Source organism: Muscardinus avellanarius (assembly GCF_963383645.1).
Source record: "Muscardinus avellanarius genome assembly, chromosome: 13".
Classification (NCBI taxonomy): Eukaryota; Metazoa; Chordata; class Mammalia; order Rodentia; family Gliridae; genus Muscardinus; species Muscardinus avellanarius.
The window spans coordinates 1213527-1238270 of NC_137799.1; the positions used below are offsets into that span (position 1 = coordinate 1213527).

Below are 24744 nucleotides of genomic sequence, written 5' to 3' on the forward strand. Positions count from 1 at the left end.
CGTCCGCCCCTCAGCGCCGCCATCTTGGCGCCGCGCGGCTACGGGGCGCCGCGAGGGACCCGCGGGCGGCGCATGCGCGGCGGGCGGCTCGAGGCCCCGCCCCGGCCCGCCCGGCCCCGCCCCCGCCCCCGGCATCGCCACGCCCCGACCGCCCGGCCCCGTCACGCCCCCTCCGGGCCCTGCGGGCCCCGCAGTCCAAGAAAGAAGACGTTTATTCGTGTTAACAAATCGCGGCCGGGCTACTTTTTCTTCTTCTTGGCCATCTTGAGTTTCCCCTCGATCAGCCCCTGGGCCTGCTTCTTGATCTCGGCCCGCGACGGGACGTAGCTCTGGTCCAGGTCCGCAAATTGGAAGGTTTCTGCACGGGCGGGAGGGAGCCAGCTGCCACTGCGTCCCCGACCGCACTGGCTGCCTTCCCTAATCCTGTGTCGGGATGACCTGGTCTGTGTGGCCTGGATGTGGGAACTGGGGACAGGATGCTCCCAGGCCTGGCTGGTCCTTAAACTAGCCAGGGGTTCCGGAGCTCGGCCCAGGGACAGACTGACAGCCCGGAGCCCCGCCCTCATCCGACTCACCAAGTCACCGCCCCCTGCCCTAAGTCACCCAGGGCCACTCAGTGAGCCTGCTGGTCCCCAGTCTCTTACCCTGCCTCTGCCACAAAAAACAAAAACAAAGAACATCCTGGTCGATAATCTAGCCCTGGCCTCGCCTGCATCCCCTTATGGTACACCCCGTCTTCTCGGGAAAATCACGAAATAAATTCTTTGGATGACTTTAGCTTTTCCCTACCATCGCTAAATTGTCTCCATCAGTTAAAACCCCTCTTGGTCCCGGCAGCCTCCACTGTCCCGCCGAAGTGCCCGGGTCAGATGAAACAGGCACCACCTCAGCCTTTGATGGGTGGGTGGTCCTGGGTCCCTCCCTGAGGCTGCCCCCCCCCCAGCCTCACCTATCATGTCCTCCTCGGGTTCCTCGAAGCTGATCCTGGTGTTGTATTTCTCCTTCAGTGTGGAGGACTCCAGACTGTCTCTCACCTTCATAATGACCTGCAGGGCAGTGCCCTGTCAGCCCAGAGGGGTGTGGGCGGTGCCAGCCCCCCCCCCAGGACTACCTCCTCTGTCTTGGGCAGTGTTTGCAGGCGTTCGGCCAGGTAGGTGAGCTTCCCCTCACAGTACGCCAGCTTGCTGTGCACATCAAGGGTGTCAGAAGGTGCCACTTCTTTCTGTAGGCCAAAGGACGTCTCACCCACATTCCAGCCCACACCCGGAGCCCCGGGCCCCTCCCTGTCAGCGGGTACCTGGGTGGTGGGCAAGGTGATGCCGACGAGGCGGATGTAGAGGTTGTCGATGCCCGTCTGGACCGTCAGCAGCAGCTGCTGGCTCCTGGCCGTGTTCTTGTGGGCCTCCTGGAGCCTGGCTTCTTCCTCCTGCAGCATGCTCTTCATCTTCTCCTCGATGGACTTAAAGCTGCGGGGTGAGGGGGACCAGCAGCGAAGGTGGCACAGCCCCCGGCCCAAGGAGGGCTAGGCGGCCGGGCCCAGCTGGGGCGTGCTCCTTCGGGGCTCAGGAGTGTGGTAGCGGCCAGCGCCCCCACCCAGGCTTGCTGGCAGTGAGCTCCCAGCTGGCTCCCCAGAGGGAAGCCCAGCAGCCCTGGCAGCTGTGTACCTGACAGAGCTGGGCATCTGGTGGAACTTGAGCAGCGCCTCCTCGAGCTCCAGCTTCTTCATCAGGGTCTCCAGATGTGTGCGCCGCTGCTCACAGTCCTCCATCTGGAGCTCCAGGTTCTCCTCTGTGTTCCTCTGAGCCAGGAAGCGGCCGGCGACGTCCTGCCAATGCAGGGCCCAGAGAAGCCGGTGTGGGCCCAGAAGCGGTGCGGGCTCTGCCTGGCTGTTCCTGGGCCCCTCCCCGTGGCTAGTGCAGGGTCTCGGTACTCACGGCTCAGCCATGCCTGGCACCCAGGGATGTGAGGGGCCAGCCACCGGGCAGTGCCAGCTAACCTTGCGGGGTACCTCCGCTCTGGCCTGCACTCCACAGAGCCAGGGTTGGGAGCAGCATATCTGGGGTGCCCGAGGGTGCTCGGCTTCTGTGTCCTTTCCAGAGGGCTCGCAGACCTCGGCCCAGCTCGGCCACCCTCCTGCTACACCTCGGGAGCCCCGGGAGCCTCACCCAGAGGTGGGAGCACTGCACGGCCGACTTGACCTTCTCCACCCAGGCCGTCACCTCCGCCTGGTACTCAGCGTCTTTCGCGGTGGACTCTCTCTTCTTCACTGGGCAGTGCGGAGGGGAAGGGCAGTTGGCATGCAGGGAGGGCCACGAGACACCTGTACGTGTCCAGTCACCGGGGACACCGCCCGCAGAGCCAGCTGCTGTGAATCGCCCACCCCCTTCCTGCTCCCTCCCTGGCTTGGCCCTTCGGGGCACCCCAGGGGCACCCCAGTGCAAAGCGGGATGGGGAGCAGCGTGGGGCTCAGTGGTGCTCTCAGAGAGGGAAGGGACAGCCTGCCTGCAGCCACCCCAGGCTCCAGCTCGCAGCCTCTCCAGGGGGCGGCCAGGGAGGGGCAGGGGCTGTCTGTCTGTCTCTCACTCTGGTGTCCACAGGTCACACCTGGGCTGACAGCCGCCTAGCCAGGAGCTGAGACTCACCCTTCAGAGACTCCCCGGTCATCAGATTGGAGGGGAAGTCCAAGTCCCTCCGGCCCTATGGGAGAGAGGGGCGGCCGTGACCAAGTGGCTGAGTGAGGCCCCGCGGCGGCGGGCGCCCCGGCCCGGCACACAGCGGCGGGCGCCCGGCCCGGCACGCACCCGGCGGTACTTCTCGCTGGTCTCCTTGGTGTGGATCTTGTCGATGAGCTTCTTCTGCTGGTTGAGCCGGTTCTCCCGCGCCCTGCGCTCCTCGATGAAGGTCGCCTCCCCCTGCCTCATGTTCCTCTGGGACAAGGGCACTGTGGTGAGCAGCCGCCCCCAGGCCTCCCTGGTCCTCCACCCAGGGGTCGGCTTGGCTTCCAGTCTCCCGCTACACGGTCAAGGAGCAGCTGCGACCGTTGGCCACAACCCCCTTCCCGGCAGCACACGTCCGTGGGCTCCTGGCACCCTCTCGGGTAGGGCAGCGGCCTCTGTGTCTCTGCAGGGCGAGGACCACGCCTGGCAAGGCCTGAGAGGCCTCTTTCTAGCCCCGGCTCCCTGCTGCACTCCAGACTCCCGTCCTTAGCTGCCTGCTGGCCCATTACAGTGGATTCTGCATGTCTAAAACCAACGTGTCTCCCCCCAAACCTGGCCTCTGGTGGGGCACCCTGCTTTGGTGGTGAGCACCATCCTCCTTCTCCCCTGCTTCCACATCCTGGGGCTGTCCTCTCCCTTACCATTCCGGCACCACAGCTCACAGAGGTGACCTTTTGTTTTAAAAAAAAAAACTGGGAATTTGCCGGGAGTGGGGGCGCACGCTTGTAATCCCAGCATTTGGGAGGCTGAGACAGGAGATTGCAGTTCAAAGCCAGCCTCCGCTACTTAGTGAGACCCTGTTTCAAAATAAAGAATAAAAAATAGGGCTGAAGGTGTAGCTCAGAGGCAGAATGACCCTGGGTTCCATCCCCGGTACCTCAAAATAATTTAAAAACTGGGAATTGAACCCCATGGGCACTCTACCTCCGAGCTACACCCACACTCTCATTCCTATTTATTTTTTTTGTTTGTTTTTTGCAGTACTGGGAATGGAACCCATGGGGCATTCTACCTCTGAGCCACACCTCCAGCCCTACTTTTTATTCTTTATTTTGAAACAGGGTCTCACTGAGCTGCAAAGGTCATTACTAAGTAGCTGAGGTTGTCCGTGAACCGTGATCCTCCTGTCTCAGCATCCCAAATGATAGGATTACAAATGTGCGCCACCACGCCCAGCTTGTTCTTTATTTTGAAGCAGGGTTTCACTAATTTGCTGAGGTTGGCCTCAAACCTGTGATTGTCCAGGTGTATACCCAATGAGGTATTCTCTTAGAAAATTCTCTGCTCTTTCTGCTCCTGGCCATGTCACCACGCCTTGGGCTTGCCAAAAGGGCCGGCATTCTGCCCTGGCCCCTTCCAGCTTTGACAGCCGAACTGCCACGAGGAAGCAGGGATGTGATCATGCTTCGCTGTGTCTCCTCCTGGGCCCAGGTCAGGGGACCATGCCGACCCCCCGGGCTCCCGCACTCTCTACTGGAGTCCCACGTGCCTACACACCAAGCTCCTCCTGGCCACAGGCCTGCACCTTCCCGTCCCTTGTCTTCCCAAGCTCTGGCCGCCCTGCGGCTTTGCTGCCTTCCTTCAGTGCTACTCAAGCCTGCTCCACAGAAAGCCCACCTGGACTTCCTCGAGCGGCGGGCTGCCCAGGGGCCTCTGACGGAACCCCACGCCTCTCTCTGCACAGGTGCAGATGCCATGGGGGTTCTCCAAGGACTAGTGGGCCAGCAGCTGCCTCCTCACACCACTCCCTTCACAAGGGTGAATGCCTGCCCCGGCCCCGCTGTCTCCCTGGCACATCTACCTCCTGGCTTCTGTGCTCAGCGGCATGGGGCAGCCCGGTGGGCTGTGGGCTAGACAGGCCTAAGAAAGCCAGCTGCCGAGGCCAGCCTTGGGACCCCGCTCACCTTGACCTCATCTGTAATCATCATGGCGTCTTGGGACATGACGGTCATGTCCGACAGCTCTGAGCAGTAGTTGATCACCATGGTCTGCAGCTTGTCCAGCTCTGTGGGGTAGCCCGCCAGCACCTGCACAGAGTTGGCAAAGGCAGGCGGGCACCAGGGTGGCAGCCCACACCCAGCGCTGCCCACACCCCACGCATGGTCCCTGTTCCCTCTGATTTTCTGGGGCCTGACAGTGGGCGGCCCCTGCCCTCCACACTGTGAGCAAGAAGGGCGGCGATGGGGTCCGCGGCCTTGGGGGCACAGAGCAGATGCGGCAAGTGTTCAGAGGGGGCAGGAAGTCAGCTCCGGACACTCCCGCTGCCCGGGTCAAATGGATGCCCGGACAGGCTTTAACAGAGGTGGTGTGAAAAATATAAGTGTTCTACACCAGGAAAGCTGACCCAGGAAGTTTGCTTTGGGGTGGCTCTGGCCAGAAGTGGGTAGGAAGGAGGAGCTGCCACCAAGGGCTTCAGTCAGAGTCAGGACAAGGACACCTGACCGGCGAGCCAGCCAGCTGTGGAAAGTGACCTTTCATCTTGGGAAAGTGACCTAACCTCTTTGAGTGTCTCCATCTGTCAAAAGGTGACACTAGCCGGGCGTGGTGGCACACGCCTGTAAGCCCGGGACTCGGGAGGCTGAGACAGGAGGATCACAGGTTTACGGCCAGTCTCAGCAACTTAGGCCCTCTATAATTAGTGAGACCCTATTTCAAAATAAAAAGATAAAATAGGGCTGGAGGTGTAGCTCAGAGGTAGAATGCTGCTGGATCAATATCCAGCAACACACACGCACACGCACACACACACACGCACACACACACAGTGATACTGGCTCTCAGAAGGCTGCTGTCAGCATCAGTGGAGAATGCAGTATGGAGTATTTAACACAGGCCCAGGTACATAAGTGCCCAAGGTAGCTTACCTATCAGTATGTTGTTAATGACCACAAAGGTACAAACTCTTTTATGTGTGGTACTAAGGATTGAAACCCAGGGGTGTTCTACCTCTGAGCTACAACCGAAATTTTATTATTATTATTTTTGTGGTACTGGAGATGGAACCCAGGGACATTTTACCTCAGAGCTATACCTCCAGCCCTATTTTTTATTCTTTATTTTGAAACAGGGTCTCACTGAGTTGTAAAGAGTCTCACTAAGCCGGGCGTGGTGGCGCACGCTTGTCATCCCCGCGCTTGGGAGGCAGAGACAGGAGGATCGCGCAGGTTTGAAGCCAGCCGCGCGCGCTGGCTTAGGAGACCCTGTTTCCAAATAAAAATGTAAAAATAGGTCTGGGAGTGTAGCCCGGAGGTGGAAGGGCTTCCAGGAACCCCAGTACCACCAAAAAAAAAAAAAAAAAAAAAAAAGAGTCTCACTAAGTAGCTGAGGCTGTCTGTGAACCTGGATCCTTCTGTCTCAGCCTCCAAATGCTGGGATGACAAGCGTGCGCCACCACGCCCGGCTCAACTCTATTTTTTTTTTTTTTTTGGTGGTACTGGGGATGGAACCCTTCTACCTCCGGGCTACACTCCCAGACCTATTTTATACTTTTATTTGGAAACAGGGTCTCTTAAGCCAGCTGAGGCTGGCTTCGAACCTGCGCGATCCTCCTGTCTCAGCCTCCCAAGTGCGGGGATTACAAGCGTGCGCCACCACGCCCGGCTCAACTCTATTTTTTCTAAGTTAAAATTTGAAACAAAATTTTGCTAGGTTGATGAGAGTCTCACTACTTGCTAAGGCTATCTTCCAACCTGCGATCCTCCTGTCTCAGCCTCACAAGTACTGGGATTACAAGTTTGTGCCACTAGCATTTTTCTTTTTTATGGTACTGGGGATTGAACCCAGGGGCATTCTACCTCTGAGCTACACCCTCAGCCCCATTTTTTTTTGGGGGGTGTGGTACTGGGGATTAAACCAGGGCATTCTACCTCCAAACTACATTCCCAGCCCTATATTTTATTCTTTATTTCGAAACAGGGTCTCATTAAGTTGCAGAGGGCCTCACTAAATTGCTGAGGCTGGCCTCAAACCTGCAGTCCTCCTGTGTCAGCCTCCCAAGTACTGGGATTATAAGCATGTACTACCTCGTCCTGTTCCCCAGTCCTATTTTACATTTTATTTTGAAAAAAGGTCTCACTAAGTTGTGAAGAGCTTTACGAGGTTGGGAAGGCAAGCCACAAGCCTGCAATGCTCCTGTCTTGGCCTCTCAGGTACTGGGATTACAGGCCTGTCCCACTACACCTGGCTTTTGGCAGGATTAAAAAAAAAGCGTGGTGGCGCAGGCTTGTAATCCCAGCATCTGGGAGGCTGAGACAGGAGGATCGTGGTTCGCGCACAGCCTCAGCTACTTAGTGCGGCCCTTTGCAACTCAGTGAGACCCTGTTTCAAAATAAAGAATAAAAAATAGGGCTGAGGGTATAGCTCAGAGGTAGAATGCCCCTGGGTTCCATCCCAGTACCGCAAAAAAAAAAAAAAAAAAAAAAGTGGATAACCATGGGAAGTGTGTGTGTGTGTGTGTGTGTGTGTGTGTGTGTGTGTTACTGGGGATTGAGTTTGGGGGCATCCTACCTCTGAGCTACATCCCCAGCCCTATTTCATTTTTTATTTTGAAACAAGGTCTCACTAAGTTGCAGGTGGCCTTACAAGTTGCTGAGGCTGGCCACAAACTTGCAATCCTCCTGTCTCAGCCTCCCAAATACTGGGATTACAAGCCTGGGCCACCATACCCAGCTTCCATGGGATTTTTGTTTTCTTTCAGTACTGGAGATGGAACCCAGGGGCATTCTACCTCTGGGCTATACTCCTATCCCTATTCTCTTCCTCCTCCTCCTCCTCCTCCTCCTCCTCCTCCTCCTCCTCCTCCTCCTCCTCCTTCTTCTTCTTCTTCTTCTTCTTCTTCTTCTTCTGCAGTATCGGGGATAAAACCCAGGGGCATTGTACCTCTGAGCTACACCCCCAGCCTTATTTTTTAGTTTTTTTAAATTTTATTTTATTTTTTCAGATCTGAGGATGGAACCCAGGGGGATTAGACTTCCGAGCTACACCCCCTGCCCTATTTTTTATTCTTTATTTTGAAACAGGGTCTCACTAAGTTGCGGAGGGCTTAAGTAGCTGAGGCTGTCCTCAAACCGGGGTCCTTCTGTCTCAGCCTCCTGAATTCTGGGATTACACGCCTGCGCTACCACGCCCGGCTCTTTTTTATTTTTGAAACAGGATCTCACTGAGTTGCGAAGGGCCTCACTAAGTAGCCGAGGCTGTCTGCGAACCGCGATCCTCCTGTCTCAGTCTCCCAAATGTTGGGATTACAAGTGTGCGCCACCACGCCCGGCTCCATGGGAATTTTTAAAAGCGCGTATGCTCTGAAAAGAAGGTGCCAGGAGGGAAATAAAGAGCCCAAGCGAAGGAGGACCGTGGGGAGGTGAGCTCAGGAAGGAACTGTGGCAGGGCCCATCCCAGGCCGTCGGCATGCGGCTCCCAGCTCCTGGCCGCCCGTGGGCCCTGCTCCTCCACTGCTGTCCACCTCTATGCTCGGTTTCACCTCACAGCGGATTCAGGGCCCCCAGAGGACCAGACGGGAAGGCGGCCTGCAAGCCGGTGCCTGCTGCATCCTGCTAGAGGACTGGGACGGGCAGGGCCTGTCTCTGAGCCTCAAAGACCCATACTGAGCCACTGAGTATGTGCAACAAGTCCGAATAATTCTGATTCACTCATGATCAGCTTTTGGGGGTAAAAAACGAGGTTCCTAGAGGAACGTTTTCACACATTTGGGGCTTATTTCCGCTAGAGGCCTGCAGAAGAACACAAGCCCGGCCCGGAGCCCCGCCCCTCCTCACTTTCTTCAGGTAGTCCAGCAGGTCCACGTACAGCAGGTGGATGTTCTGGCTGGTGGTGATCTTGACCATCGTCTTTTCGATGTTGTTCTCCAGCTGGCGGATGACCTGGGCGGGCGGGGCAGGGACGGAGCACTAATCCGGGGCGCGGGCGTGCTCAGGATCACGGGGTGCTAGGCTTGCTCCCCAGGGGTGGCGCTGTGCTGGCCCCGCCTCCCGGCCGGCCAAGACACCTGCAGCAGCCGCGCCTCCTCCTTGGTGGCCTCGGGCTGGCTGCGGAGACTGGCCAGCTCCAGCTGCATGTCCTCCAGCTTCTGCCCGCGCCGCCGCACCAGGTGGACCAGCACGTTGTGCACGTTGATGCGGTCAAAGACGTACTTGCGCAGCTTCTCCCGCGCCACCTGGGTCGGAGGGCGCACGCGCGTGGGTGCACGAGGGCGCCGCGGCCCCGGAGGGGCGCCGGCGGGGTGGGGGCGGGGTCCGCCGGCCCGGCCGCCTCGGTACCTCCACCGTGCTGCGGCAGGTCGCCAGCCTGGTGGTCACGTCCTTCCCGCAGGCCTTGGCGATGGTCCACTGGTCGAACTGCAGAACGGCGGCTGCTGAGCCGCGTCGGGCCCTTGGGGTCCCCAGCCGCCAGCCCCTGCGGGCACCTCCGCGAGGCCTCTTCCACCCCGTGCTAGCCCCACAGCCCAACCTGCGGGGGAGCTCGGGCTCGCGCGTGGTGGGGGTCTCCCCTAGCTGGCCAGAGGGGCTTGCAGGTCGCGCTCACAGACGCCCAGCTCCCCGGTGGTGGGGGAACCTGCCCAGGGCTTGGGGCACAGCGGGGTCCTCCCCCAGCCCCCACCCTCTCCAGAGGGGTCGGGCGGGAGGGGAGGGGTATTTCCTTGGCCCTTGCTCCCCCATCCCCAGCCTGAGAGGAGGGGCGGGGCTCGGGAACCTTCTTGGCCAAAGCCCAGTCCTGGGCCCCCCGGCGGATGCTGCTGCGCAGGAGGGCCATGGTCGCCCTGTTCTGCGCCGTCTTCTCCTTCACCCCTTGGACCTGCAGCGCCCGACATTGCTCTGGCGGTGGAAGGCACAGGGTGGCCAGGGTGTGGGCCAAGGGCCGTGCTGGGACGGAAAAGGGTCCGCGAGGGCACCCCCTTTGCCTGCACTCCCTGGCCCTCAGGGAAGCCATCCGGGCAGTGGAGGGAGGCCGGAGGGCTGGAGCCTTAGTCCCTCCAGATCTGCTGCCCCTGAGGCAGGCAGGTCCCCTCCTGGCCTCCTGCTCTGGGGACTCAATGCCCTCATGCTTACACACCCCCTGGGAGCCCCTCCTCCAGCCGCCCCTCCCATGGCACACCCCGTAATCATTCTTCTAGGTAGGGGCCGGTAGGATGGCCAATGGCCCCCAATTGCCTGTGTCCTGACTTAAGAGTGCGGGTCCTGCACCCCAGGGGCCGTTGGACTCACCCTGGAGCCGGGTTATGGTCCTCAGCTCCTGCCCCTCCACATCTGCCTCGTGCACCTTCATGGCGGCCTTCAGGATCCCCCAGGGGCCCCCGTGAGCCTCTCCTCTTCCTGTGAGTTGCCTCTCAACAGAGCCAAGTCTCAGATGGTCCCTGGAATTTCGGGCCATTGTGATGGGGGCCAGGGTTCTCAAAGCCCAGGGAACCCTGGAATTCCTGCCCCCCAGCCGGGCCCCGGGACACCTCTGGACACTTGTCTTTGTAGGAGTGAACCTTCTGATGACTGTTCACTTCTGGAGTTCTGCTGGGTCCAGGAACCCCTTCCCTTGGTGGCGGGTACTCGAGTTGTGCTTTGGCACAGCACCCCATGCCACACCTCTACACCTTCCCCACCCCTCCCATGGGCCCCAGCTGTCCCCAGGAAGCCCCTGGATTGAGCTTTCCCCATCTGTCTGGCTGACATTACCCTCGTTCGGGACCCATGTCCTGGTTGACCTGGCTCATCCCTACCCCATCTATCTCTCTGTCCCATTTCTCCCAACTTCTCCTCCTGCCCTTTTGCTGCTGCCTGGAGCCCAGCCTGATTGGCCCCCACCTCTCTGAGAACCCTTGGGCCTTGACCTTGCTTACTCAGGAGGGTCAGCCCTGGTCCCTGCACCCGGGCCCCTTCCCCTAGAGCAGTGAGTCTAGCTGGGACCCTGAGGTGCACGATGGGTCAGTGTCTCCAGCTGGTCTGCTCAGGCTACTAGAACAAAGGCCACAGCAGGGGCAGCTCTCACAACCCTTACTCTCCAACTCCTGGGAGTTGAAGTCCAAGATGGCAGGCCAGGTCCGCCAAGGCCACTGACTTGGCTGGGTACATCATCTTCTTCCGTGTCCTCACACAGCCATCCCTGTCTGTGTCCTGATCTCCTTAGAGAGACACCTGTCCCATCCCCCATGAAGTTACTTAACCTCTTGTATGGCAGGAGGCAGCATCAGAGGCAGCCTTGACCTTGGACCTCTATAATCTGAGATGAAACAGACCCCCCCCCCCCGGGCTGGACATTTTTATTTATTTATTTTTTTGTACAAGGGAATTGAACCCAGGGTTGCTCTAACTCTGAGCTATACCCCCAGCCTTTTTTTTTTCTATTTTTTAAAAAATTAATTTCCTCTCAGCCAGGCGTGGTGGCGCACACTTGTAATCCCAGCATTTGGGAGGCTGAGACCTGGAGGATCGCAGTTCGTGGACAGCCTCAGCTACTTAGTGAGGCCCTCTGCAACTCAGTGAGACCTGGTTTCAAAATAAAGAATAAAAAATAGGGCAGGGAGTGTAGCTTGGAGGTCGAATGCCCCTGGGTTCCATCCCCAGACCCGAAAAAAAAAAAATTAATTTCCTCTCAGTACTGGAGATTGAGCCTAGAGGCATTCTACTTCTAAACTATGCCCCCAACCTGATTTTCTTTCTTTCCTTCTTTCTTTCTTTCTTTCTTTCTTTCTTTCTTTCTTTCTTTCTTTTTTTTTTGTGGTACTTAGGATGGAACCTAGTGGCATTCTACCTCCTAGCTACACCCCCAGCCCTATTTTTTATTCTGTGTGTGTGTGTGTGTGTGAGAGAGAGGGGGGGGGGAGGTGTGTGTGTGCTGGGGTGGAACTCAGGGCCTCTTCTACCTCTGGGCTTCATTCCCAGACATATTTTTATATTTTTTATTTGGAAACAGGGTCTTACTCAGTAGCTGAGGCTGGCTTCAGACCTGAGCGATCCTCGCGTCTCGGCCTCCCAAGCTCGGGGATTACAAGCGTGCGCCACCACGCCCGGCTCTCTTTTTAATTTTGAGACAGGACCTGTGTAAGTGGCTGAGGCTGACCTTGAACCTGCAGTCTTCCTGCCTCAGCCTCCCCAGTGATCTCACAGTCTCACCCCCACTCTCTGATTGCTTCAGAGCCAGATGAGGAGGAAGACAAGCAGTTTATTAGCCTTACATCCCGGGACCTGCTGTCTCCTTGGATCTGTTGGGCATGCAGGACCCGGGATGGCATACCGGAGCACCAGAGAGCGCACACGTCTCTCGTGGGCACTGGACAAGCCCCTTGCTGTGCGCAGGGTTGACTGTTTCTTGCTGCCCCCAGGAAAATCCCGCCCTCCCCGGCCCCTCAAGGGCCCCATCCAAGCTGACTTGGGGCGGGTGCTGGGTTGGAGGCAGCAGCAGCGTGCACGGGTTTGTCAGGCCTGGCCATGGTGTTGTGGGTGACACTGGATACTCCAGAGTACGAGGGGGGGGGGCTGGCCTGGAGCTGGGGCTGAGGGCGGTGTCCCAGGACCGCTGGCCTCAGATCCTCCGTACCCTGCTGGACTCTCCTAGCTGCGCCCATCTGTAAGAGGCAAAGGGAGGCGGCTAGAACTGTGTTGCCAGGCGCTCAGGTCCCTGCTCCCCTTTTTGTGGCACTGGGAATTGAACTCAAGAGCATTCTACCTCCTAGTACACCCCCCCCCCGGCCCTATTTTTTTAAAATAGGGCCTCACTGTCAGGCGTGGTGGCGCACGCTTGTAATCCCAGCGCTTGGGAGGCTGAGACAGGAGGATCGCTCAGGTTCGAAGCCAGCCTCAGCTACTTGGTGAGGCTCTCAGCAACTTAGTGAGACCCTGTTTCCAAATAAAATATAAAATAGGTCTGGGAGTATAGCCCAGAGGTAGAAAAGCCCCTGGGTTCCACCCCTAGTACCACCAAAAAAAAAAAAAAGGAAGAAAAGAAAGAAAGAAATAGGGTCTCACTAAGTTGTGGAGAGCCTTGCTATAAGTTATTGAGGCTGGCCACAAACCTGCCGGCCTCCTGTCTCAGCCTCCCAAGCACTACAGGCATGCGCCACCATGCCCCGCTCCCTGCCCATTGCATCATGGCAAACACTGAGTCCAGCGACGAGGATGGCAAGCGGGGTGCTCTTCCTGGGCGCCCTGCCCCTGCTCCTCACTCTTCCCTGTCTCAGGTCACCTGCTCCCCAGGCTTCTGTGAATGCGGGGCTCAACTGCTGCACCCGCCCCAGCCCTCCAGGACGAGTGCCAAGGAAGCAGGGCTGGTGGGAAGGGCCCGCCTATCACTTGGGCCCCGTGGGCTGCGCCTAACACCCGGGGCACCGGGACCTCAGCTGCCACCTCCCGCTGCTCCCTGGCTGCCTCACCTGTGTCCATGTCTTTGGGCAGCTGCCCTGTCTCCAGGAAGAGCCAGAGGTCCCTGCACTTCTGCGACTCCACTCTCGTCACCCCGTAGCTGGCCACAGAGCCTGCAACTGCAGCGGGAGCAGCAGGGCGGTGGGGGCAGGGCCAGCCTTTGCACTTCTCAGGAGAAGGGAACGTGGGCACTGGCTCCTTCCGAGCCTCAGGGGGCGGGCTAGGCCTGGAGCCGCTGCCAGAGGCAGGGGTGCCCGGGCCCAGCCCATCCTCGGGGGAAACCCAACCCCGCTTTAGGCCCGGTCACCTTGGGAACGTGGGTGCGTTTCAGGGACAGGATGGCACCCCGCAGTACCCACCGACGGCCACCAGCAGGCTCCACTGCACCGGGTACCGGAACTTTCTCTGAATGAACATCTGGAGGCCGAAAGTCACGCCGGTGCCTGCCAAAAGCCGGGGTCCCGCCGGTCAGCCTGGGCAGGCGGGCCGAGCGCGGCGGCGGGCAGAGGCTTGGCGCCCTCTGCTGGGGAGTCGGGGGGGGCGGGAGGGTGAGCTCTTCGCCAGGACCCCTGGGCCCAGCCCACCTGTGACAAAGGTGAGCACGCCCTTCACGAAGGCGCTCGACTGGCACGCGGCGTACTCCCCGAGACCCTGGAAGGAGGCGGGGTTCGAGGCTCAGCTCCCTCCCTCCTTCCTCGCCGCCCCTCCCGGCCCTCCTCTGCGCACGCCCACCTGCCCCCAGGCCTCCAGCAGGAGGGTCCCCACCCGATCCTCCTCCCGGACGAGGGCACCCGAGCCGGCCCCCCACCCGCCCCGGCTCAGGTCAGCCTCCGAGGCTGAGGGCCCGCGCCCCGGGCCCGCCTTCTCACCGGGTGCTTGGCGGCCACGGCGTCGTCCACGCGCGACAGGCCCAGGGTCACCATGCTTGGCCAGGTCGCAGGAGCGGGCCTGCGCGGTAGCGGGGGGAAGGGCGGGGCCGCTGTGGGCGGGGCCTCGAGCGGGGCGGGGCCTCGAGCGCGGGGCGGGGCGGCGCCTGCAAAGCGCGGCTTGAGGGGCGTGGCCTGGGCGCGCCCTTCCCCGGCCCCGCCCTCTCCGCGCCAGGGAGGACCGCGCTCAGGGCGTGTGCTTTTTTTTTTTTTTTTTTTTTTTTTTTGGGTACCGGGGTTAGAACCCAGGGGGCATTCTACCTCCGAGCTACACCCTCTACCCTTTTTAAAATTCTTTATTTTGAAACAGGGTGTCACTGAGTTGCGGAGGGCCTCCCTAAATAGTTGAGGCTGGCTATGAACCCGTCTCGGCCTCCCAAGTACTGAGATTACGAGCGTGCGCCGTCGTGCCCTGCTTTCCAGAGGTTTTCCAGAGGCTGTCCTCAGCTCCTCTCCTCACTTTCACGCTCGCAGAGCATAAAGATCTTAGTTCGTATTATTTGTTGAGCGGGAGCCTTGCTTCAGCACTCCGGTCAAGGATTGAATCTGAAGGCCACCACGAGTGGTGATTTTTAGAATTATTTAGCAAAGTAATCCCAAAACTACTGCTAAGCCCGTTCTGTCAGTTCTGTGCTAGGCTGGGGTCCCACGGAAGGGTGAGAGTCCTTTGTCCCCGCTCAGTGGACCCAGGAGGTCCAAGAACTTGGTCCAGGGTCCAAATGATGGGGCACCCCAGGAGCTCCAAGGGTCCTGTGGGCTCTGGGTCCTGGTGTGAGCCGGGGGTGATGCTCTCCCTGGCCCATCTGGACGGGCTGGGTCCGGACTCTGCAGTGGGCAGGTGTGTGGAGGGCTGGGGTTTCACATGCCAGTGCCTGGGCAGGAAGTGCTGTGGGCTGGTTCTGATGCCTTTCTCCCAGCTGGAGCTGGGAGAAAGAGGAAAGGCGCCTGCAAAGTCAAGGGGCGGGGGCTTGGAGGCAAGGGTGAAGTAGTGTGTCTGGGGGGGGGGGGCAGGAGAGCAGAGATTTGAACGCAGGAAGTGGGACGGCCAGGCCAGGAGGGATGGGATGAGAGGTGGAGGTGGGGACCTTTGGTGCTGAGCCCGTGGAGGGAGCAAGAGCCAGGTGCTGGATTCTGAATTGTGGGAGATGGGGATGCCAAACCCCAGGGGTTTGAGGGGAGACCCATGGTGTCCTCAGGAGCTCAGAGCTCTTGAGGGGCCAAGGAAGGCTCAGAAGCAGGCATGGAGGAACTGAGCCCTGGTAAAGAGCAGGGATCCTGGTGAGGACTGTGGGAGGGCTGGGCACAGGGTCTGCTTTGGCAGTCAGGGTGAAAACTCAGATGAGTGGCTTCAAGAAAAGAAATGTGCCGGGCGTGGTGGCACACGCCGTAATCCCAGTACTTGGGAGGCTCAGGCAGGAGGGTCTCGGGTTCGCGGCCATCCTCGGCAAATTTGTGACATCCTCAGCAACTTAGCAAGACCCTGTTTCAAAAATAAAAGAAAATAAACAAATAAATAGATAAATCAAAGGGCTGGGGTGTAGCTCAGAGGTAAAATGCCACTGGCCTCAGAGGCCTCTCTCCTTGGCCGGTAGATGGCGCCTCCTCCTCTTGTCCTCACAGGGCCTTCCATCTACCCTTTTGTTTGGTATGGCCCAATCTGTGGCCAGAGTCCCTCAAAAGCAGCAGCAGAAGCCAGGCATGGCGGTGCACACCTTTAATCCCAGTGCTTGGGAGACAGAGACAGACAGGAGGATCCAAGGTTCGAGGCCATCCTCAGCTTAGAACCTCAGCAACTTAATGAGACCCTGTTTCAAAATAAAACGTAAAGCTGGGCGTGGTGGCCACACGCTTGTAATCCCAGTCCTTGGGAGGCTGAGACAGGAGGATCGCACAGGTTCGAAGCCAGCCTCAGCTACTGAGTGAGGCTCTCAGCAACTCAGTGAGAACCTGTTTCCAAATAAAATATAAAATAGGTCTGGGAGTGTAGCTCAGAGGTAGAAAGCTCCTGGGTTCTATTCCCAGTACCACACACAAAAAAATTAATAAATAAGTAAATAAATTAAAAGTAAAAAGGGCTAGGGGTATCAAAGAAGCCTCAGAGGAGTTCCCATGAGGGAGGGCTGCACCCTATAGAGGTGGGGCTGGGTGGGACCCCAGAGGAGCACTGGAGGTGGGGGTGCCAGGCCCCAGTCAGGGCTGCAGAGGCCGGGCCTCCCAAGGACAGTGTGTTCTATGTGCGTTCCCCACAGTGAGGGGTACAAGGTTCCGCTCAGGGCTGGGGACCACAGTTAGCAACTTATTTGATCTTTCAGTGTTTCCAGCGATGACGGAGATTGCTTGTCAGTGCCTGGAATGTTCAGGCCAGCCTGGGACCAAGCCTGCAGATGGACAACTGGCCTGGAACAGAGTGGTCAGGACCAGGAAAGAAAAGAGGAGCATTAGGGCCCCTACCCTCTGCGTCTTAATTTCTTCCTAGGGTACCAGTCACATTGGATTCGGAGCCCAACATCTTTATTTCACATTAACGGGCACTGTCTCAAGCCAGGCATGGCGTGGCAGTACACACTTGGAATCTCAGTACTTGGGAGTTTGAGGACAGCCTCAGAACGTAATGAGACTGTCATCAACCTAGCAAGACCCTCTTTCAAAATTTAAATAAAATAGGGCGGGAGGTGTAGTTTGGAGGTAGAATGCTCCCAGATTTAATCCCCAGTACCACAAAAAAGGGGGGCTCTGTTGCCAAATACAGTCACATTCTGAGTTACTGGGAGTTAGGACTTCAACATATGGATTTGAGGGGACACACTCAAGCCATAATAAGGACACAGTGGCCGGGCATGGTGGGCACGCTTGTCATCCCAGCATTCGGGAGGCTGAGACTGGAGGATCGCAGTTCACAGACAGCTTCAGCTACAGTGAGGCCCTCTGCAACTTAGTGAGAGCCTGTTTCAAAATAAAGACTATAAAAAAATAGGGCAGGGGGTATAGCTTGGAGGTCAAATGCCCCTGGGTTCTATCCCCAGACCTGCAAAAAGAAAGAAAGAAAGAAAGAAAGAAAGAAAGAAAGAAAGAAAGAAAGAAAGAAAGAAAATAAGGGCTGAAGTCTGGCTTGGAGGTAGAATGACCCTGGGTTCAATTCCTACCACCACAAAGAACAAAAACAACAACAAAGAGGCCCGAAAATGCCTTTAAGCAGCAGCGAGCCGCAGAGACCAGAGCACTCCACGAGACCGGCCTCCTAGGCGGGAGCAATCACCCACGTGGAAACCAAGTCTGCCCGCAGCAGGCACGGGCTCACGGGGCACTGAGTCGCCCTAGGGATCGATGACCATCCCGAGCTTCAGGGAACCAACCCTGAGATGCTGACCACCCAGGCTCGCTGCCAGGTGTGCGGGCCCTGGCTCTGCGGCCCTCCTGGGCACGCAGGCTGCAACGCTTGCCTTGGTCAGCCTCCCTTTTTTTGTTGTTTTTCAGTCTGGGGATGGAACCCAGGGCACTCTACCTCCAAGCTACACTCCAGCCCGATTTTTTATTCTTTATTTTGAAACAGGGTCTCACTAAGTTGTGGAGGGCCTCACTAAGTAGCTGAGGCTGGCCGCAAACCGCGATCCTCCCGCCTCGCTCCCGCATGCTGAGCTTACTAGTGTGCGCCACCACGCACGGCTACAACCCGCTCGTAACTCTGTGAGCCTGGAGGAAAAGGAAGAGCAGAGCTGTCTCAGAGCCCCATCACCTCTTCATGACCAGGAAGAAAGTCTCAAGAGCGTTTGCTCACCTCCTGGTCCCAGGCAGAGCCCGGTCCCAGCCCTCGTCCCCTGCACCTTCTGGGCTTCCAAGGAAGCTTCTTGGTGGGCTGGTCCCCTGAGAATGAGCTGGGAGTGGATCTGGACAAGCTTCAGTTCCCCTGGGCCTCAGTTTCCCATTATGTATGGGGTAGGGTCTGTCGTGGATTCTGGGCTCCTTTTGGCCTAGTCCCAAACGTCTGCAGTGACCAGCTTCTCTTCTGCCTATCAGCATGGCCACGGTCCGGCATGCTGTTCACTCAGGGTGCCTGAGGCCTCCCACCCCAGGGTGCCTGCCTGGAACTCTCAGCCTGAAATCCTCCTGTCTCAGATTCCCAAGCACTGGGATTATAGGTGTGCACCACCAGATTGGGTTTTTCTTTCTCCTCCTCTTCTTCCTTCTCCTCTTCTTCCTCCTCTTCCTTCTCTTCGTGTGTGTGTGTGTGTGTGTGTGTGTGTGTGTGTTAGTGGGTAGTGGAGATTAAACCCAGGGATATTCTAACACTCTACCTCTGAGCTAGATCCGTATATATATCCCAGTACTGGCAATTGAACCCAGGGGCAGTCTACCTTCGAGCTACACCCCCAGCCCTACCTATTTTTTCTTTTGAAACAGGGTCTCACTGAGTTGCAAAGGACCTCACTAAATAGCTGAGTCTGCCTGCAAACGGCAATCCTGTCTCAGCCTCCCAAATTCTGGGATTACAAGTGTGCGCCACCACACCGGCTCTGCTTCTTTTTTTAAATACTGTTTATAACATATTAGTGAAAGTGACATGAAATCTCTCCCTGGAGACCCCTACGGTGCCCCTCTGTCCAGGGCATGTAGGGCTGTCGTGGGGGCTGTCTGGGCTCCTCTCCACCCCTCTGTCCCCGGCTTATGGGTCCCTTGGATGCTCCACCTGCCTCCTCTCTCTTGTCCCTGGCCTTCTGGGAGGTGGCCGGACGTCAGGGTGGTCTTGGTGGCCTTCCTGCACCTGCCATGTAGTTTTTTGGCCTTGTTCCCTGCAGACCTTCCAAGGGGGACTCTCAGTCCAGGTGCTTTGCGTCTCTGCTTTATTAACATATGCGTGCAGGGGGTGCGCGGGAGCCTTGGTGCCACCCCCCACATCCCCATCGGCCTGGGCACAGCTGCAGGTGGAGGTACCGGGCCAGGCCCCTGCCTCCAACCTAGGCTGCCCGGATCTTCATCTCAGCCACCTTGTAGGAGTAATTGTGTCCCTGGCCGGTCAACCAGTTGATGCCGTCGGCGTAGCTTGTGTGGCGGCCAGGCAGGCAGCGCCCGTTGAGGTTGGACTGGTGGCAGTCATGGTACCACCAGGCCCCCTTAAACATGGAGGCGCAGTTGATCTTACTGTTCCTGTCATTGTCCTGGTCGTGGGTTGTGAATGGCATGCCCTTGTGTTTCTCCAGGGAGTTTCCTGGGAAGACCTGTGCCTGTCAGCTCCCAGGGCCCAGACGGAGCCGAGGCCCAGTGGGAGGGGCGGCTTGCAGGACGCCCTCCACGCCCCCCCCCCCACAAGGGCCTCAGCCTTTCTCTCCACCTACCTGCTGTGCCTTCCAGGAACTGCCCCAGGACCAGCTTGTATCTCTCTTGTTCTCCAGACACCTGGAATGAGCTGTACTTGGCGTAGGAGGCGCCGCCCTCAAAGTCCCGCAGGTCGACGCGGAGTTCCTGGTTCCCTGGCATGGGGGAGGCGAGGGAGGGTTGAGCCCAGGCCTCTGGTGGTCGGGTCTGGGGGCTCCTCCCGGTGGGGAGCCAGCGCCTCACCTCCAGCCGTGAGCAGGTGCAGGTTGTCATTGCCCAGCCAGAACTCCGTGCCCTGGTCACCAAAGCCTCTTTTATAGGATTCCCAGTCCCGGAAGAAATCGACAGAGCCGTCTACTCGTCGCTGGAAAACCTGTGGGGCGGCAGAGCCCGGGGGTGTGAGTCTGGGGTCCTGGAGCAGGCCCTGCTAGTGAGGGAGGACGGGTGAGAGGAGGGCAGTGGCGCAGGACCGTGGGGAAATGTGGGGTGGCCGACCCCAGTCCGGCCGCCCGCTCCCTCCCCCCAGGTCAGCTCTGGCCTCTGACACGCATCTGGCATCTCGTTGTCCTCCCGCCTTTGGCTCTGAGTGCTGCCGTGGCGAGTGAACCTTCCTGCGCCCGTGGGTCTAGGCTCCCACTCACGGTCCAGCCACCGCCGTCCACGTCCATGTCGCAGAGCACGGTGAGCGGCCGGCAGTCGGGGAGGTAGATGCTGTACCAGCCGGTCAGAGACCCGCCCTGGGCCAGCACATCCTTGAAGCTCCGGGGCCCTGTGCTCCAGGGACAGGAGTCACAGGGGAAGGGCCAGGCGCCTCGCGGTCCAGCTCGGGTGCCGTCCACCCTGGCCCTGCCCTCCAGCTGGCGCTCACTCACCTCTCTGGCATAGGATGTCCCCCAGCTCCTTCTCCCCTGGGCAGGAGACATGAGGGTCATACAGGTGGCAGCCTGGTCTCCATGCTTGCCCGCTCCCCATCCCCCACAGTCTGCCCATTGTGGCTGGTGCCAACCCTCCATAGCAGACCCTGGCACACCCACCCTGACCTCTGATGGCTCCAGGCTCGGACCTCTGGCCACTCTCTGGGCTTTGTTGTCTCTGAGACCCCACTCAGGATCAGGTGGTTGGACTGATACAATCATAGTACCACCAGAGATGCAATTGGTCAGGCTGTTCCTGTCCTTGTCCTGGGGCCAGTTCACCCCCGAGGCTGGGCTGGTGGGCGGGTGGTGAGTCCTCCCACCAGGGTCCCCTTGGGCCCCGGGTCCTTTCCGCTGACCTCTTGCTGCTGGCCCACCGGCACAGGGCAGCCATGCCCAAAGCTTTCCAGAAGTCTGGAGTGGGGCATCCTTACCCAGCAAGGCTGCAGCCCCCTTGGCACCTGACTCCCCTAAAGAGATGCACATAGCAGCCTGGTCTCCAGAGCTGGAGCCCCCGCCTCTGCCCTGCACCCCTCCCTGCTGGCCTTCCAGCCCCCCAACACTCTGACATGCACAGGCCCCTCCAGCATTGTACTCCAGGAAGCTCCGGGGTGGTGCTGCTGGGGTCCCTGCCTCATAGATTAGAAGGGGGTCCAGGGTTCCCTCTCCCTTCTCTGTGAAGAAGGCTCCTAATGGACCCCAGATAGCTCCACCTAGAGCCTCCTCCTCCCAGGCTCACCTTTAGCTCCAGGGGGGCCCGTGGGTCCTGGCTCTTCTGTGGGTGGAGGGGGAGTCGCGTGGGGTAGTGGCCTCCTCATCCCTACAGGCTGTGCGGGTGAGCATGCACGTGTGCCCCCAAGTGTGTGAGTGTGGGCTGTGGAAGGTGCACACCCGCCTAGTGGGCAGAGGGTGGAGCAGCTGGACAGAACCTGGGGGAGGAGGGCGTGGGGTGCTGGGGCTCTGCTCCCACATTCTTCCCGGCCTCTGGGGACCCTTCTCTTACCAGCTGGCCCCATCTTCCCCGGGCTGCCTGGGGGCCCTCGCTCTCCTGTAAACACACGGCTGGACTGGCCTCCATCCCTGGTGGTGGGGAAGGGCGGGCCTGGGGCAGTGGTGGAGAAACCCGCCCCCTGGTACCAGGCACCCACCTCTCCCACCAGGGCTGCCGGGCTCCCCTTTGGGCCCCAGGGGGCCAGGAAGGCCAGGGCAGCTTTGGATAACAGCCACTTTGTCCTGGGCCCCCAGACTCACGATCTTCATGTCTGCAATAAGAGGAGGGCGTGAGGCTTTCCAGCACAGCTCCCTCTGGCCCACCAGCACCCCAGGAGCTTGTCTCGTGCCGCCTGGCTGGGGTGTGTGGGCGTTGTCTTACCTGGACAGGTGCCTCCATCCTGGCCCAGGGCCAGGAGGGGGTGCAGGCCCAGAAGGGGCACGAGGGTCCACAAGAGGGGCCGCCTCATTCTTCCGAGCAGCCTGCTGGCTGGCTGGTTCCGGAGCAGGTCCCCTGCGTGAATGGGTGCGCAGCAGAAGCCCTCCCTGCTGTCTGGCTGCCTGCTGGGCGGGCTGGACCCTCCCTCTGGTCAGCTTTTCTCCATGGAAAGGGAACCCAAGCTGAGGACAGGCGTGGCACTTCCTGTTAGGGGCCACGTGACACCAACTGCCCTCGGTGACCCCGTGAGCAGCAGCACAGAGCCCACCCCCACGCAGCCACTGGGAACCACGTGCAGGTAGACATGTGCTGTGCTCGGCTTGACGGGCGTGGGGACTGAGGACGCCACCCTCTGCGCCTCCTCTTCCCTCTTCTCTTCTTAGTGGGAGCCCTGTACTAAGGAGAACCCCAAAGGCCATTCTCGAGGGACGGCAGGCTGCGTGGCGGGCCAGGAAGCGCAGCCTGGGACTGCGTGTGCCCACGCCCAGCTGAGTGTTTTGCTTTGATCATGAACTTGAATTTGCATGCCCAACAGGGTGTAGCTCAGAGGTAGAGTGCCCCTGGGTTCAATTATTAAAATTATTTTTAATTTAAAAATGTATTAAATTTATTATATTATTAAAATTATAATAATTATGGCCAGGTGTCGTGGCGCACGCTTGTAATCCCCGCGCTTGGGAGGGGGAGACAGGAGGATCGAGCAGGTTCAAAGCCAACCTTGCTGATTAAGAGACCCTGTTTTCGAATACAAATATAAAAATAAGCCGGGCGTGGTGGCGCACGCTTGTAATCCCTGCGCTTGGGAGGCAGAGACAGGAGGATCGCGCAGGTTCAAAGCCAGCCTTGCTGGCTTAAGAGACCCTGTTTCTGAATAAAAATATAAAAATAGGTCTGGGAGTGTAGCCCGGAGGTAGAAGGGCTTCCAGGAACCCCAATACCACCAAAAAAAATTATAATAATTTTTGGCTGGGTGTGGTGGTACACACCTGTAATCCCAGCATTCTGGAGGCAGAGACCGAAGGATCGCAGTTCCCAGACAGCCTCAGCTACTTAGTGAGGCCCTTCACAACTCAGTGAGACCCTGTTTCAAAATAAAGAGTAAAGAATAGGATCCAGGATGTAGCTCTGAGGTAGAATGTCCCTAGGTTCCATCCCCAGTCAGTACTGCAAAAAAAATTCTAATAACTATTATTATTATTTGTGTGTGTATATGTTACTGGTGATTGAACCTAGGGGCATTCTACCTCCAAGCTACATCTCCAGCCCCATAGTTTAAAATTTTATTCTACCTCTGAGCTACACCCCTTGCCCTATTTTTTATTCTTTATTTTGAAACTGGGTCTCACTGAGTTGCAGAGGGCCTCACTAAGTAGCTGAGGCTGTTGGAGAACCATGCTCCTCTCTGGTCCCAGCCTCCCGAATGCTGGGATTGCAACTGTGCACCACCATGCCTGGCTAGTTTTTAATTTTTATTTTGCAACAAGGTTTCGCTAGGTTGCTGAGAATCTTGCTACTTGCTGAGGCTGTCCTCAAACCTGTGATTCTCCTGTCTCAGTCCCTCAAGTACTAGGATGACAGGCGTGTGCCACCATGCCCGGCTAAAGTCTTGTTTTTTCAAGAGCAGGACATGACCGTGGTAGATGGCCTGGAAGATGCCCGAGAGCACGAAAGGTCTGCCTACTTACTTGTTTAATTTTATTTTATATCTCGGAGACAGGTGAGGGCCCTCATTTGGTCTCTATCCCCAGAGGGTGAGCCGCTTCCAGGCCCTGGTGTCCCTGTCGTGTCTGGGTGGGTGGCTGTGCCAGCTACGAGCGCCCTCCCTTGCCCTGTACCCCAGCGGGGCTGCTCCCTTCCCCATGGGCCCCGCTGCCGCCTTCCTCTCTCAGCCCAAGATTTCTGCTGCGTCTGTACTTTCCTGCCCCGGGGTCAGCTTCTTTAGAGTCCCAGAGCAGCCTCCTCCCCCGCTCCTGGGGCTGTTCAGAAGCCTCCTGCCGGTCAGCGTGGCTCTGGGTGCCTGGTGTGAGCACAGCGGCTACACCGTCGTGGTCACCGTGCCCTGGCGACAGGAGGACTCTTCCCGGAGAGGCGGCCATTTGGCAGGGCAAGAGGCGGCAAAACAGGCTTCCCAGGGTCAGGGCAGCCGACCCCTCTCTCTGGCCGGCCAGCACCCTGGCCCTGCCTTTGAGTCCTCAGGCCCTGCCTCTCCTGAGCTCTGGGCTGGGGCTGCCCAGTGCTCTGGATCCCCCACTCCCCAGAGTCTGCCCAGCCATGGAGGCTTCTGAGTACCTCTCTGTTCTAGCCCGCTGGGCTGAGGGGCAGGTCTCAACGGGCTCAGTGGTAAAAAGCCAAGGACCAGCTGGGCAGGGGAGTACAACCTTGGAACCCCAGTGCCTGGGAGGCTGGGACCGGAGGATGGCAGTTACCACTGTCTTCGTGAGAGTTCTTCATAGGCTCTGACTTGAGTCCCTGCTCAGCCAGTGCTTTACCAGTATCCTGGGCGGCTTTTCTGCTTCCCATCCCGAGGCCCAGCGAGCTTGGCAGGGGTGCCTCAGGAGACCCCGTAGGGGCAGCCGCCAGAAGCCCTGGGCTCCATCCCTCCCTGCTGGGGAGCAAGGGTCTTTCTCTGACCAGGTCCCCCTCTGGTCTGCAGGGCTGGTGGTGCTGGCCTCTGCAGAGAGTCTGGGGGCTGCGTCCCAGGGCCCAGGGTCCTGGATGCCCTGTGTGGATCTAGAGGTCATCTGAAGAGGCCTCCCACTCTGGCTCCGCCGGCCCTGGCGCCTCCCAGGCGGCCTTCCCACCGCACACTTATGAAACTGGTGATCTGCTGATAAGGCTTCTGCGCGCACCATAATCCATCCCGGGTGCCCCCGGGGCCCTGCCAGCCAGGCACCTTGCAGGGGCCCCAGCTGGTGGCTGTGTGGTCTGGAGGAAGGCTGCCAGTCTCTGTGGCTGCTGTGTTGGGGGCCGAGGTCTGGAGGCCCTGAGTTCAGGGTGAGAGAGACAGAGGACGGCCGGGCACCCCAGACGCCGGGAGGGGCTGCTGGCCAGAGCGAGCCCCAGCCTGGAACGTGCCAGCAGCCCTGG

General features: G+C 58.8%; 3 protein-coding genes across 3 annotated transcripts; all 3 read right to left on the bottom strand.

The window, feature by feature from the left end:
- Nucleotides 1–239: 239 nt before the first annotated feature.
- On the bottom strand, nucleotides 240–9995 carry CCDC183 (coiled-coil domain containing 183; the record flags this gene model as incomplete). Its single annotated transcript, XM_080709498.1, has 14 exons — nucleotides 240–358; nucleotides 950–1046; nucleotides 1112–1222; nucleotides 1298–1466; nucleotides 1665–1825; nucleotides 2166–2266; nucleotides 2643–2697; nucleotides 2802–2927; nucleotides 4622–4744; nucleotides 8489–8593; nucleotides 8719–8886; nucleotides 8990–9067; nucleotides 9423–9544; nucleotides 9935–9995. The coding sequence occupies 14 exons, from the start codon at nucleotides 9993–9995 to the stop codon at nucleotides 240–242; spliced, it is 1596 nt and encodes a 531-aa protein (XP_080565624.1).
- A 2071-nt stretch (nucleotides 9996–12066) lies between these two features.
- Nucleotides 12067–14001, bottom strand: TMEM141 (transmembrane protein 141; the record flags this gene model as incomplete). Its single annotated transcript, XM_080709470.1, has 5 exons — nucleotides 12067–12285; nucleotides 13010–13197; nucleotides 13438–13521; nucleotides 13663–13729; nucleotides 13948–14001. 5 exons carry the CDS (start codon nucleotides 13999–14001, stop codon nucleotides 12067–12069), a joined length of 612 nt encoding a protein of 203 aa, XP_080565596.1.
- Nucleotides 14002–18956: 4955 nt separating this feature from the next.
- Nucleotides 18957–21688, bottom strand: LOC308272608 (ficolin-1-like; the record flags this gene model as incomplete). The annotated part of the gene is made up of 10 exons (XM_080709471.1): nucleotides 18957–19207; nucleotides 19335–19469; nucleotides 19558–19687; nucleotides 19956–20083; nucleotides 20187–20222; nucleotides 20663–20857; nucleotides 20968–21003; nucleotides 21232–21276; nucleotides 21377–21490; nucleotides 21601–21688. The coding sequence occupies 10 exons, from the start codon at nucleotides 21686–21688 to the stop codon at nucleotides 18957–18959; spliced, it is 1158 nt and encodes a 385-aa protein (XP_080565597.1).
- Nucleotides 21689–24744: the final 3056 nt, after the last annotated feature.